At 42.0% G+C, this 15,662-nt stretch overlaps 1 protein-coding gene across 1 annotated transcript in view; it reads right to left on the reverse strand.

The window, feature by feature from the left end:
- Window positions 1-4,614: 4,614 nt before the first annotated feature.
- LOC138282626 (aquaporin-4-like) overlaps window positions 4,615-15,662 on the reverse strand; it is a 38,048-nt gene continuing 27,000 nt past the window's right edge. Inside the window, exons 3-4 of the mRNA XM_069220415.1 lie at window positions 6,945-7,025; window positions 4,615-6,132 (exon numbers count right to left, since the gene is read on the reverse strand). Of these exons, the coding sequence (XP_069076516.1) occupies window positions 5,938-6,132; window positions 6,945-7,025 (276 nt within the window). The 3' untranslated portion in view covers window positions 4,615-5,937. The remainder of the gene's footprint in view (window positions 6,133-6,944; window positions 7,026-15,662) is intronic.

Consider the following 15,662-nt stretch of genomic DNA (forward strand, 5'->3'; position numbering starts at 1 on the left):
AGAAGGCTTGTGACTGGCAAAAATGTGCCTAGCAGGACAAATTTTTTATTGCTAACTTTCTTTTATTTTGCCAAATTGTCTTTTCTCACTTTCCACTCATGTTTTCTTTTATTTTTGCTCTTGGGCTCTCTTCTGAAAAGATGATGTTTATCTTGTTCAAAATATTGCAAAGCAACATTGTTTCCTTATTATGTGTAATTTCTGAAATGATGCTTCAACACGTAATTGTATAGTACTCCCTAATCTACCCCTCTCCAATTCGCCCCACCCCACTTTATCTCACACCAATCCACCAAATTCCAATCAAACCACTCACCTCCATCCAATCCACTCCAATCTACCCCTCTACAATCCTCCCAACCCACCCCAATGTAATATGCCCCACTGCAATCCAAACCAATCTGCCCCACTCCAGTCCGCCTTACTCCAATCTTCCCCACTTTAATCCAGAACAATCTGTCCCACTCCGATCCAGAATAATGTGTCCTACTTGAATCTGCCCCACTCAAATCCAAAACAATCTGCCCACTCCAATCTGCCCCTCTCCAGTCCAAAACAATCTGCTTCAGTCCAATCTGCCCCACTCCAATCCAAAATAATAGGCCCCACTCCATTCCAATCCACTTCACCCAAATCCAATCCACCACACTTCATCCCAATTCATCCCTCTCCAATCCACCCCACGCCCATGCAATCCACCTACACAACCCAATCCACCCCACTCCTATCCAATTCATCCCACTTCAGTCCACCCTAATACAATCTGCCTGACTCCAACCCAAAACAAATTGTCCCACTCCAGTCTGCACCATTCCAATCCAAAACAATCTGCCCCACCCAATCCAAACAAATCTGCCCCACTCCAACCTGTCCCACTCTAATCTGCCCCACTTCAATCCAAAACAACCTGCCCCACTCCAATCCATTTCAATCTGACCAACGTTTATCCAAAACAACCTGTCACACTCCAATCCCAAACAACCCACTCCAATCAAAAACAATCTGGCCCAATCCAATCCAATCCACCTCACCTCACCTCACATCACATTACTCCAATCCAATCCCAATCCACCCCACTCCATTCCAATTCACCCCACTTCAATCCATCAAAATCCACCAACTACAATCCAGTCTACCTCACACCAATCCAATCCACCACAATCCAGCCCAGTCCAATCTACCCCACTCCAATCCAACACACCTTACCCCAATTCAATCCACCCCACCCCAGTCCACACCAGTCCAATTCACCCCACTCCAGACTAATCCACCCCACTCCAATCCATCCCACTCTAATCAATCCAACCCACCCCACTCCAGTCCATCCAATCCCATGCCACCCCAATCCAATCCAAACCACTCCAATTCAGTCCATTCCAATCCACCCCACTCAAGGCCACTGCTACCCAATCCACCTCACTCCAGTCCAATACACCCACACCACCCCAGTCCTTCCCACTCCAACACAATCCGCTTTAGTCCATCCTATCCAGGTCAATCCAGTCCACATTAATCCACCCTACTCCAGACCAATCCACCCCCTCCAAACCACCTTAATCTACCCCACTTCAATATAGTCCACCCCTCTCCAATCAATCAACCCCACACTAATCCAATTAACCCCACTCCAATCCAATCCAACACCCTCCAAACCAGTCCACCACACTCCAGTCCACTGCACTCCAATCCAATCCAGCACAATCCACTCCACTCCAACATAATACAGTCCACCCCACCCCAATCCAGCCCATCACAGTCCAATCCACCCCAGTCCAGTTGGGTGGATCAATTGATCCACCCAACCCCACCCCAATCCATCCCACTCTAATCCACCCCACTCAATCCAATCCACCTCACTTCAATCTATCCCACCCTAATCCAATCCACCCCAGTCCGATCCACCCCACTCCAAACCACCCCACTTCAATCCAGTTCACCCCATGCCAATCCAGTCCACCTCACCTCAGTGCAATCCACCCCAGGCGAATCCATCCTCTCCAGTCCACCCCACCCCACCCCAATCCACACCATCCCATTTCAGTCCAATCCACCACACTCCAATCCACACCAAAACACTCTAATCCACCCCACTCCAATCCAATCGAATTCTGGATAAAGAAACAATTTGGCAGTCACCTCTCGCTCTGTTGAATGTTTAGACACAAATCGAGACATACTGTAAACATGGCAGAAAGTGCCCAAGTACATGTCAGGTCAGGGGGTATGCGGTGTGCTCTGGTGCATGCCTGCTATGTCCAAAGGCCCCTGAGTTGAGCTGCTTTCATCTTGAGCTATGTAAGGCAAGCCGCTGCCACTGTTGTGTAGCCATTTTAGTTATAGCTTCATACACATTATTTTAGCAAACTAGGCCTGCCGCTGTGCACTTTAACCTAGACATAGTTTATTCAGCTTTGTTTTATTATTTTAACAATAGCCACATTTGCGGTCTTATTTTATTTTCTCTATCTAGCTGTTCTTTGCCTAGGCCAGCACTGCATTCTTAAACAAGACATTTCTTTCACTCTGTGCTTTTCTCAAGGCTGCAGTAAAGATAGGTTGCAGGCAAAAATGGTACGCTTTGTCTTTAATGTTCACAGAAACATACACACTCTTACATGAGGATCCTTTCTTGGAACATCAGCTGTTTTATTATAAAAACACTACTTTGACCCATGGACATTAGAGGAAGATTCCAGCCAGATGAACATGACTGAATGCTGGTTGCTGAGTGTTTTGCTGCAGCTGCTTCTGTAGACTACAGGCCTCTTGCTCAGGTATGAGGGATGATGTCTTCCCAGGGGATCCTGAAGGGCAGAATTAGAGTTTAACATGCTATGCTCTAACATAGCATAGGTAGGAGCTATTTTTAACTATCTTAGTGACAATATGACAGCGTTATTTTTATGTTTCACTCTCCTTGTCACAATTTTAATCCTGTCATGCTTCATCGTGCTAGTTATTGCAATTCATGCTTTATTATCTAAGATGCAATTACTGCAATAAAACCTTATTGAACTATGTTCTGCCTCTGATTGCCCTTGAATATGTGAGACTAATGTAACTGAGAGAAACGGATGAGATCTAAATGACCACGATTTCCCTGAGGAGTCAATTGTGTCATGCGCTTGGTTGCCCAATCATCCCTGTTCTTGGGTGGAGATGAGGCACTGCTAGTTAGACGGAACAAAACCCGGATTAGGCCGACTGGTGTCACATGTAGTGGGTTCAGACTCAGTCCCCCACAGTGTAAGTGATTCAGCCACCCAAATCCAGTAGTCTCATTAGGATACCACCAATCACAGCAGAGCCTGTGGGTGGCAGAAGACGGGAAGAGCTGTAAAAAACATAACTGGAGCCCTAGCTGCGGATCGGGTGTCGGGCCTTAAAGCTAGGAGAAATGGAAGATATGGGGAGGAGGACCACGCGTGAGCAATGGATAAGTGAGGACGGCAACGAGGCCCCCTATGGGAAATCTGGCGTGGGGATAAGGGAATTTTATTGTGGTGTACGGTGACCTACATGGTTTCGGCTCACCTGGGATCTGGTTGCTTCTTTGTTTTGCCTGTTCGCTCTGTGAGCACCATGGCCGCCATGCAGCACGAAGGGGAGAGACAAAAGAAAAAAAGAAAAGAAAAGTTCACCCACGCTAAAGTATATGGGCAATCCTGCAATAGTCTGTGTAACAGGGCCAGTCTGCAAAGTGGTAACAAACCCACTGCAAAGAGAGACAAACGTAAAGCATTTACCAATGACATGAAAGGAATTTTGAAAGGCAAGCCCATGAACGAATGAAAGTGACGGGTGTGAGATGGGTGTTGTTAAAAACCCACAATACTTACAACAGGTCAAAGCGCTTGCGTGCTTGACCTAAAAATGCCATGATGTTAATGGTTAAAGAATATGATAAACCTTTTTAGATTAACAACATCCTTCAACATGTGTCTGGTAATAGATGAGAGCCATTTTGATCTCCACTCTATTTTGGAAGAATGCACAATGAACATGCCTGGGCATCCTTAAAAAAATAACCTCTGGAGGGTGAAGTGAGAGGTTAATTTTCCAGGGTGACAATGGCGTTTGAACCAGGCATTTTATAAGCACATAGAGGAGAATGAAACAGTGCTACCACAATTTAGAACTCCATCATTAAAGATTGTAGTAGAATGAAGGTGGGTGTCCATCTATGTGACAATACATTACGTTGGAAATGGACACAGTTCCCATTTACAGCCCCGCTACTACACATATATGCGCTCCCATTCTCTCTTGTACTTCTACTCCCCTTTTTACCCCATTCCCATGAACCTCAATCTAGTGTCCTGCTGTGTTTGGCATCCCTCTATATACAAGTATTCTGACTATCGGAACTTGGAAGGTTCCCTTGTGGTGATCCAGAGGAAAGCACTAAAAATCTCAAATGAACCTTAGCCAATCTTTTGCAAAAGGAGAGAGATAAATTAATATCCAGCAGCCAGAGAAGTATTCAGAGAAGAACGTATGCTCTCATTATTGGTTCATGATGGAGTGGCGTTGTGCCCAGTTCAACGCACTTACTCGTTGGAGGCAATTTTACCCTCTACTTTGTTTTCTCGAAAGAAATTAAACTCGGCTCACTTTAGACTCTCCACATAATGGAGGAATTAAATCATTTACATTTATTGTAATGCACATAGACTTTACAAGCATTCTTAAGCAATATTACATAAATACAAACACTTCAAGACAATAGTTCATCTATACAATTTACAGAAGGCAAGGAAATTTGTACCAACCCCGTTAATTGAGTTTGTGTCCATTTTTAGTACTTTTTTCCATTCCCTAATCTCCATTTCTAGGCATGGCATTTGCAGACAAAATGAATGGTGGTATTCCGAACTGGTTCACACTAGGGCTTTGTACAGGAGGGCAATTATCATTCAATCACTTTATTCCACTTGCTCTTTAAAGCAGGATAGCACATTGCCAGCAGCACGCTTAAACTGTGGACTCATTACCTAGGAGCAGTTTAGATGTTTTTCCCAGCTAGCCTACATGACCTTCTCTCTCGCTACTAGGCCTGCGCATTAATACAACCTCAATATATCACTAGATGTGTCGTCATTGCACCAAGTAATCTATTATGCTTCTCATCCAGCTAGGGTATCCATATGATCCTGAGCATTGCACACCCCATGTTTAGCGGAATCTGAGGAATATGTCTGTGCAAAAAAACTCCAAAATGATATTAGACATTGACGATATTAGAGTTTGCATCAGTGCAATGCTAAAATGTTACCCCTTTAAGTAAATTTTACACTGTAATATATTGTATTCCTTATTCATGATCACAGACGTTGGTGCAAATTCTGTGTGATTTGTTAGCGCCATGAAAAACACTCTATACAACAAGGTGAGCATGTTTTAGCAGATGGGTGATGAAATATTGGTACAATATTTACACCACCTGATAATAGTCTGCCACTTATACAGAACATGGAGGGTCACATGACATTATCAATGGCTGCTAGGAATGTCTTCTGAATGTTCCTGAGTTAAAGCTTATTCGTATGGCTTGGGAATTTTCAAATGTGACTTCAATGCACACTGGCAGTGATATAACGTATGCTATTGTAGAAATATACCACAGGGTTTCCTTTTCCTTTTTGTATGAGTAATGAAAGTTTATCCTGCCCGTTTTATACATTCTATTCTAATTTTATAAGTTACTTTTCCCCAAAGATTTATAAGCACAATTTCCCAAGAACCCTGTGAAATAAAATGGGACATGTGCACCCCCCAAACTCACTGAAGCGTGTCCCTTTCATTCTTAGGCAGTCTTGTATTTTGGACCTTGGCTATTTTAAGGTTCATCTTCAAGTGTGCAGTCAAAAGAATTCTGAAAATTGAATGGCCACTCAATAGGCCTTTAAGTTAGGAAAGTGATCTCTCTGGTCCGAACTATGCGACTGACTCCAGCTTGCTGTATTCACCCCCAGGCTGCACAGTTAGTTGAGCAGAGTCTTCTTGATCATCGTTTTGAGGTTTTCTAAAACTAGCTTGAAACCTTAATTTACGTTCTGGATCCGGGCAAAACAAGTACTCGTAAACAAAGGCAGCAAGGACACCGCCCATGAATGGGCCAATCCAGTAGACCTGTTGGAGAAAAGAGACAGCGTTGAAAACTATTTAACAAGGATTCCAGATCAATCATGAAGTCTCTATAGCTGCTACTACGAAATTGTTAATGGAGGTTCTTCAAAAAGTAATCTTAGCAGCAAGCTCCCACTAGCCATATCTGAAGCCATGGGACTGCATTCATTGCCCACTGGAGGGAAGAAAATTGTTCCTGTAACTCGGGCAAACAGCGAAGCCATTTAGCCGTTCATGACATCCAACTGTGGGGAGATGCCTCCTGCAATCTAGACATTATGTCAGATCTGAAAACCTCTTCACCACGGTTACCCGAGTAATATACCAGGCCTCATGGAAATATTTGTTGGGGACCATCAAAGACTCTTCCTCATGGTAAACTTCTAAGTGTGAGAAATGTGCATAATAAGCTTTTATGTAATTATGCAAAAATCTACAAGAATTATGTGAAATTGCAAGAAATACCCAAAACCAGATTTTAGCCCTATGTTTTATAAATGGGTTTGAGGATTCATTTTGTGCTAAAACAATAGTGCAAAAAGTGACAGGAACAGCAGCAACTTGCATTGCTCTTTTACTCCTATGCTAAATTGTTCCGTTATTGCAGCAATATTACGGTACGGCAACGGACATAATTTTGGGATTTTGGCGTACCAAGCAAAACACAAAGTTTATTAAATTTTGCAGGCATAAAGCAAATTCCTCACAGGCCTAATTCTAAGCCTGCTGAAAACTTTATTCTTAATATAAAAACTCCCGGCCCTTTCTATAAAGTAAATGTAAAACATATTCAAGGTATAAAGCGTAATAGTTACCCAGTGGCTGTGCCAGTCATTAAAGACCAGACTTGTTCCGAAGGACCTTGCAGGATTCATGCTTGCACCTGTGTATGGTATCTGAGGGGTACAATATAAACATATCAAAAAGAAGCTGTCATAAAGCAGAAATCACACCTGAGAAATAGTTTAACACACATCTGTTAAAAATATTATAACCATACAAGAATCAGAGTTCTCTAGTTAAGAACAGTAGCTGGAGTCTGTGCCTGCCTTTCCTTTATTGCTTGCCTAAAAATGGACGTGATAATACTCCCACCTTTAACTAACACCTATTAAGGGGTGACAGAAAAACAAATAAATAGTGCTTTTTTTTCTGAGCTGTCACTAAATATATTTAATATGTGCTATGATACTTAAAATAAGTAGCCTTATTGCATTTACTAAATAACTGATGATTTTAGGTCCCTAAATGTATATTGTGTTCCAAACTTACATAGAAGAACATTGATTCCAAGAAGTGCCTTCTGTTGTATACGGTGGGGGACTAATTTGTCTCATTAGTGATATATTAGTTAACATGTTTTAGTGTACAAAAGATTAGTGATTGTAAACTTCATGAACAAAGTTGCTCTTTAAATGTAGTGACACACAGACCAAACTGTAGCGTGCGAAATATACTGTATGAAACACAGTCTTCAAAAATAAAATGAAAAGTGTAGACTGTTCAATTAAAGATCATGCGACAGTTGACTGCCATAATATTGACATGCACCGAATGTAAACAACAAACATCTGCCCCTAAATATGTTAAAATTGGAGTTACAACAGTAGTTTAGCCCATTCCTACAATAGGTGTGAGGGAGCGTATATGTTAATTAAGGACATTTACTAATGATTAATGTGTGATTATTATTGAGAAAAACGTGAAGAGAAATTAATATTAGGAAATAACATGAAAAATCGAAAATGTGCCCACAGGGGGGTGGTCACCATGTGTATTAACAGATGTTCAATAATGAGAAGGCTTAGATAAAACTTATTAATATATCATAACTGGATGTATAACCTATGTTTTATGTTAACCCATGTTCTTACATTAGCTCGACCAAAGGCCTGGTTTCGCTGGGCCCTGCTTGCTCGCAACGTGGAGACTTCGAAAAACCTTGCGAGGACTGGTAACTGGGAGAAAGGGCCTTGAACTGTGCCGAGTTCAGTCTGCTCTGCTAGAACGTTCTGCAATGTACCAGCGGACAGGAGATGATGAAGACAATTTGATACAATTATGTGTAGTGTAGGCTAAATGTACTTTCCCAAGGCTTGAACAATAGAGGCACTGACTAAAGACTATGGCCCCTATGTATACTTTTTTATCGCCGAATTTGCGCCATTATTTACGCAAAAGCGATGCAAACTTACAAAATACAACTGTATTTTGTAAGTTTGCACCGCTTTTGCATCAAAAAGCAGCGCAAATGCGGCGCTAAACAAATATAAATATGGGCCTATGTATGCAACAATTTTGTTACCTGAAAAGCCAGATGATGTTCTCATCACAAGAAGGACCAATCAAATTTAGGGGGCTTGAAGCCCAAACAGAAATAGAGATTTGGTAAATAAAAACTATAGGTTTGAGTCATAACTTCCGACGAGACTGACCAATTAGCAATTAGTGGGACGGACTGGGAGACCCTAATAAAAAGTCATGACAAGAGGAGCGGAATCAGAACTGCGAGGAGAAAGTTGATGACGTCAGGAGACGCTGTTCGAAGTGCCGATAATTGGGCTGACTTGTTGCTGATCCATTCTGGATAGGTAGCTATGAAAATGTGACTGACTAATTTTGTTCCTTTTCTTCTAGGTACCAACTGTGCTGTTTTGTAGAAATTCTCTCTTAGGTAGATTTTTCCAAATTAATGTTTTTCTCTAAATTGTTATCACATGAAGATCCACATGCTAATACTAATCTTGGTTAGGTAGGCTGTTAGGGGTGACGTTGACGGTGACAAATGACTGACAAACTTAATTGCTGAATTACATTATAAATGCTGATACTCATAGCTTATGGTGTTGCATTGCTGCATATGTTTTCTTTAAGAGATAATGGGCCAGATGTATGAAAAAGGCCTTTTGCGAATCGGAAATAGTGTTTTTTAAGAAATCGCTATTTCTGATTCGCAAAATACAATGTATCACATTTGCAATTCGGTAATAGTGATTTCTTAAAAATCGCAAATGATAATACCGAATCGCAAATTGCGATACTGGCCCCCATTTGCACCTATGGGCCTGTAGGCCCATATATGCAAATTTTTAGCATTTCCAAAATTGCGAATTCCTAACTGGAATTCGCAATTTTTGGAAATGCAAAGTCCAGGGGGCTGGGGGCCTTAGGCCCCCTCTGCTGCACCCCCAAATATTTTTTTTACAACATATAAGGTGCACACATGCCAAAAGGGCATGTGTGCTTTACATGTAAATTTAAAAAATTCATTTTAAATGCATTTTTAAAATTTGCACATGGTTACCACCAAGTTCAACTTGGTGGTAAATAGCGATTCCTTAATGCCCAATTCGCATTTAGGAATTGCTTGTTACATGTGCTTTAGAAATCGCAAATAAGGATTCCTTATTTGCAATTCCTTATTTAGAGAGTCGCAATTTGTGACTCTCTAAACAGGGTCGCAATTTTAAAAAATCGCTATTTTAGCGATTCCTTAAAATTGCATTCACAATGCCATTGATACATTCTGAAATGGCTTTTTGCATTTGCAAACGGGCATTTGCACCGTTTGCGAATGCAAAAAGCTTTGATACGTCTGGCCCATTGTTCTTTAACTAATTAATTAATAAAGAGTTGATCTGAATAAAGTTTAAACTAACATATGACTTAGAATTGTAAGTAATAGGGAATAAAACTTGTTAACCCTTCTTTTGAGTAGTGGTTATTTTGATTAATATGGTTTAGTATTGTGGTTTCATAGAGAGTTTTCCTTAATTATTGATGTTAGTTGTTGATTTCAATAGTCACTGCATGACTAGGATACTCCATGATATTCAAAAGGTTCCTTGACCTATACACGTCCCCTTGTCAGTTTACTTACTAAGGACCAGGCGCGCTAGCAGTTTTTGTAAGCAGCTTGATGGTTAGGTTCCTTGGAGAACTGGTAAAGTGGTGATTATTGGTTATGGTACTAGTTTAAGTTAGGATTAGTTGTTTGTATTTTATGAGATTTGAATTTTATTTTTCTGAAATGGCAATTGTAGCAAAGATGATGTCCCCTTAAGCCCAGAAATGACTTTCCCAGATCCTGGATCCTGTTAGTAAAGTTGGGTATGTTCTCGGTGTCTTTTTGAGATAGTGTGAGAGTGGTAGGTCGCGCTTGCACAGGCTTAAGCAAATCGCAGGTGAATTGTGAAGTATATAAGGTATCGTAGGGAGTCTCAGAGCTCCAATTGAGGTTAGTAGGAATGTGCGTACTCCATAGTATGAGATTATGGAAGTCGTCGAACTTCACATGTGTGTGGTGCTTTGTACTCAAAAATTGTCCACGTGGTTGTAGGTGATGTACAGACCCTGCATGGTCTAAGACTCCGGAGTATAATGACAAGTGTAGGAGACACTTGGTTATATGTTGTAAGCTGTCTGGTTTAGTAGGTTGATCGGGCGTGGCCAACAAGTCAGTGTGTATGATAATTGGGTGAGAGAAAAATTTCGACTGAGATTTGGCAAGTCCTATGTGCACCAGAACAGACCCATTGATCAGTTGAGAGTAAAATTTGCGGGTTGAATTTTGCTTGCGATTGTGGGGGACTGAGAAAGAGGAATAGCTATACGAGCCAAAGGAGCCGTTAGTGAAAATCCATAAGGTCTCTGGAGCGGTTGTGTCCCTTCCTGTAGTAAACCAGCAGGTTTGTTTTAGTTATTGGGTTTTTGGTAAGTGCTCGCAATAATTTGCATTAGTTGAGTGAATCGAGTTAAGGAGGACGAGCCACAAGACTTTGTCAGCCGCTGTGTGTGAATGTCGTGTCAGATTGTGCCGCACTGGGATAGGTTGTTTGTGAAGGAGAGGCGCGACCGGATTGGCAGCTGTCCGTGAGAGGCAATTGGTTGAGTAAGCAGGTGAAGGGAATCTTGGGAGTAAAAGTAATTTCAATATTGAATCAAAAGTAAACAGAATAGACAAAATGAAGTTTTTCAAGGCATTTAGGAGTGCGATGAAGGGTGATACTTACATTAAGGCATCAGTGGGGGAGCCGACCCCACCGGAAAATACTCCGGCTTATATTGTGATGGAGGAGCAAGGTGTAGTACAGCGTTTGTGGTTGAAGCAATGGTACAAGTTAACTAAAAATCAAGGGTCTTTAGCGTTTCCGGAGCATGGAATGTTCAATTTGAGAATTTTGGATCAATTGGGGATGTCATTATGTGACATGAAGCCATTACCGAGACCAGCACAGTTTGAAGCTTTAGCGGTTTGGGAGTTAGTGGCTAGACAGCAACAAGAGATGAAGTTCAAAAGGAGAATGAAGCGAGTAGAAAAATCATTAGCTGAGCTAGATGGAATTGGGAGCAAAAGAGATGGAGAGCAGCGACATTACAGGATATCAAATTGTTCCCTGCCATTGCAGAAGGAGATGAGGAAGAAGGGGAAAATAGTGTAAAAGAGGAAGAGAATGGAGGAAGAAAGAAAAAGAGAAAGTCCTATGTAGATGATGATGATTCTGATGTTGAGGGTTTCATTATGCAGTTGTTGAGAGATAGACCTCCACCTTCAACGATGTATGCGGAGGGTCCAGGCACTAATGCTACTGCTCCTACAGCTGCTCTGGCACAAGCACAGGGAGCCAAGGGAGCTGTTCAAGCAGACGGCGGACAATTACCAGGGGTAGTACAGAGTACACCTAATGCTGGAATTAGTACTGTAGTTCAGGGGCAGATACATCCACCTTCAGTGCAGAGAATCTATCCAGATGTGCCAGTTCTTGAGACTGTCTCGAACATCATGGTGCCGAGGGAGCAGGTGCTCCCGAAGCCAATGCTGATTCAGACAGATCCGACCCCAATGTTGTTGCCTTCAACTCAAGCACAGGGTCTACCGAAGTTTACACCACTGACAGGAGCGCAGTCAGATCTCACACCAGTTATGAATCAGGCAATGAAGGTAACATTTCCGCATGGTGCAAGTGCTAGGGCAGCTCCAGATGCAATATTGCTACCAATTATTGTTATTACAGCTGTACCCTTATTTGCTCAAAAGAAGTCAGATATAGGAGAGCAGAATGAAGTATCACAGAGCCTCGTAAGGGGGGGGAATGATCTTGCACAGCTAATGTCATCTGCAGGACAAACTTTCAATGGATCTAGACCGCTAATGGATCTTAGTCCACTTGTAGCACTTCCAGATGCAGTGAATGGCCCGAATGCGAGTCAGAGACTTCTGACAGCACAAACTTCAGGTGCAGTGATACCACAACTACTAGTGCCGAATGCAAATAACATTTCATTGCAGGGACTATCAGCTCAGCAGTTGAGTGAATGGTTAGATAGTTTAAACACTCCTCAGAATGCATCCAAGGGTGAGGATCAGATAAATCGTGTTAGACTGAACATAGAAGCCACTGAATTAGTTGAGGGGACGATAGGTGTGAACAGACTAGAATCTTACACAGAAGAGGAGCTGAGTTATTTATGCCCAAAGATTACAAGAGAAGTGAGTAAAATACATCAGAAGCTAGCAGAATTAGTAGAAAAACATGACATTGACATTGAGAAGACAAATCATTTGGAACACAGCTACAGATTAGATTTTGAAGCAAAGGATTTCGAACACATGAGATCAGCCGGAATGAAAGCACACTTGAGAGAATTGTTGCAGAGTGCCCAGGTTTGGGTATCATTAGAGAAGTGGGAAAGGTAGATGGACAAAGAAAAAAGATAAACGAAAGCGGGATTCCCAAGAAGGGGCGGAAGGTGCTGACGAAGAGGAATCAGTTAAGATGCTTCCAATGAGAGAAAGTCCAGGAGGACAGTTTGTTCATGTCCCGTGGCACAGGAGTGATATATTGTAATTCACAAATGATTATCCAAAATTGAGAGAGAAGCCAGTCAAGTGGTATCAACAGACAGAAAGATTTGTGAAACTTTCCAAATGTTTGTGGGAAGACTTGAACACGTTACTGGAAATAGTGGTACCAGCAGACTTGTGGGTTGAGTGCAAGAGAGCAGTAGACTGGCCAACAAGTGAACCGGAAAGGGATAAGGTAACAGGGACGCCTTCACCCGAGGTAATGAAAATTATTATAAGGTGATCGAGTTTATGAAGACGAGGATTTCTCCTAAAAACATTGATTGTCAGCGGATTGATAGAACGGTACAAGAATCTAAAGAATCAATACGCACTTATTACGAGAGATTGTTGAAAGCATTCAAAGAGTACAGTGGTAAAGAAGCAATTGAGCCGAAAGACATGTTGCATTTTGTGTTCAGATTTGTCGAAGGTCTAAGACCAGAGGTGGGACACATGATTAAGAATCACTTGATTTGCTGGCAGGCAAAACCAATTGATGAGGTGTTGCAATATGTAAAATACTGTAGTGACGAGATTGAGTTGAAACAAAAGAAATTTAAAGAAAAGGCGATGGTGATGCGAATTAAAGCAGCTCAAACAGGAGCGCAGGGAGATTTAGTATCGCCTATGCCGCCGCAACATAGAGCTGTTATGTTTCAACCTCAAATGAGGGGTAGAGGGCGTGGAATGGATATGATGCGCAGTCTGGATTTGGTAACTGTGGTTGTTCAGAATAACATGCAAGGTATGAAAAGGATGTTACCGTGTCATTTGTGCAGAAACGTGGGACACTGGAAGCGGGAGTGTCCATTGATGGTGCAGGATGGTGTGGTTCAGCAAGGTGCCGTCAGTACATTTCAAACTATGAAAGTCCTGCGAATGAAGGGATTTATTCCTAATGCTCAGAATCGAGGACAGAATTTCCTACCAGTGCAGCAAATGCTGGTGCTGCATGCACAATTTGCTTCATTACCACCAGTACAGCAGCAGGTTCCCATGGTACCTAGACAGCAAATGCAGATACCTCAAGCCCCGATGGAGCAGCAACAGATGATGCTTACTCAGCAGGTCACAGGTCAAAGACAAAATAATAGTAATAACACAGTGCACCAGTTTCCATTTCACAGTGAGGATGAAATAAACGAAGAATGGATGAGTGATAGTTCGGATGAGGGAGCCTGTATGCTTGCCGCGTCCTTAGAAGTGGATCAGAGAGGTCCTTTTGTGAAGGGAAAGGTGATGGGTTACAAGGTCTCATTCTTGGTTGATACAGGAGCTATGCGCTCTACAGTAAGAAGCATAGAAGTCCCAAATTTACCTCTTTCAGGCAGAACAGTGCAAGTTGTGGGAGTGGAAAACAGACAGCTGACAAATCCAATCCCGGAGCCAGTGCAGGTTGAAATTGGAAATTATTTGAGAATGCATAGATTTGTGGTGTGTGATTCGAGTCCCGTATCCTTACTGGGTAGAGACTTATTGTGCAAGACCAAATGTTCCATCAACTGTTCAGACACAGGGATAGAAGTCCAGACAAATAGTGATGATGAAGAAGAGCAGGCATCTGCCATGATAGTTAGCAATGCCTATGAAGAGTATCCATTGATTGAATTTTTCCCAATGTTTACTGTGAAAGAATTGCATGCAGATTTACAGGGAACTGTAAAGGAGGAAGTCTGGGACTTGACAGGAAAGGAAGTAGGTCTGATTAAGGGAGTGGAGCTGAATAAAATCACTTTGAAGCCGAATGCAGTATTCCCGCAGCTTGCACAGTATAACGTGCCACAAGATGTTTTGATGAAGGTGGCACAAATAATCGGAGACTTTTTAAAACAAGGAGTTTTGAAACGTGCTGAGCAGCCCATATAATTCACCGATAATGGGTTTGAAAAAGCTATGTAGGAAGGTACAAGTAGTACAGGATTTGCAGAAAGTGAATGACATGGTGGTTAAATGCTGTCCGATTGTGCCCTATCCAGCAGTGATACTGTTTCAGATTCCTTGCGATGCGGAGTGGTTCACAGTGGTGGATCTGTCACAAGCTTTCTTTTCTGTGCCACTTCATGAGGATAGTCAGTTTCTTTTTAGTTTCAAATTCCTAGACAGAGTCTACAGCTGGTGCAGGCTTCCACAAGGGTATACGGAGTCACCATCACTGTTTAATCAGATCCTGAAAAAGAATCTGGAGTCGTTGGAATTACCATGCCAATCGACTCTTGTACAGTACATTGATGATCTGCTAATTGCATCCAGAACAAGGGACGAGTGTAAGCATGACTCGATTGTCCTGTTGAATCATTTGGGAGAGTTTGGACATAAAGTCTCACCTGTGAAATTACAGTATTGTCAAAATTCAGTGAAATATTTGGGACATCAGATTGAGAAGGGATTGAGAAGCATTTCCAGAGAGAGGATTACTATGATCCTACAGAGAAATCCCACGACTTCACAGAGGGATGTCAGAATGTTTCTGGGAATGGTTGGGTACTGTAGACAGTGGATTCCAAATTTTGCTGAAATAGCCACACCCTTACAGTAGCTGATGCATAAGGGAATTACAGATCCTATTAGCTTAGATGAGGACCAGATGAGAGCTTTCACCGAATTGAGAGAGAGTTTGTGCAGAGCTCCAGCATTGAGAATGCCTGTTTACACAAAGCCTTTCACATTGTTTTGTCATGAACGTGAT

The sequence above is a fragment of the Pleurodeles waltl genome, chromosome 2_2 (genome assembly GCF_031143425.1).
Source record: "Pleurodeles waltl isolate 20211129_DDA chromosome 2_2, aPleWal1.hap1.20221129, whole genome shotgun sequence".
NCBI classification, from domain to species: Eukaryota; Metazoa; Chordata; class Amphibia; order Caudata; family Salamandridae; genus Pleurodeles; species Pleurodeles waltl.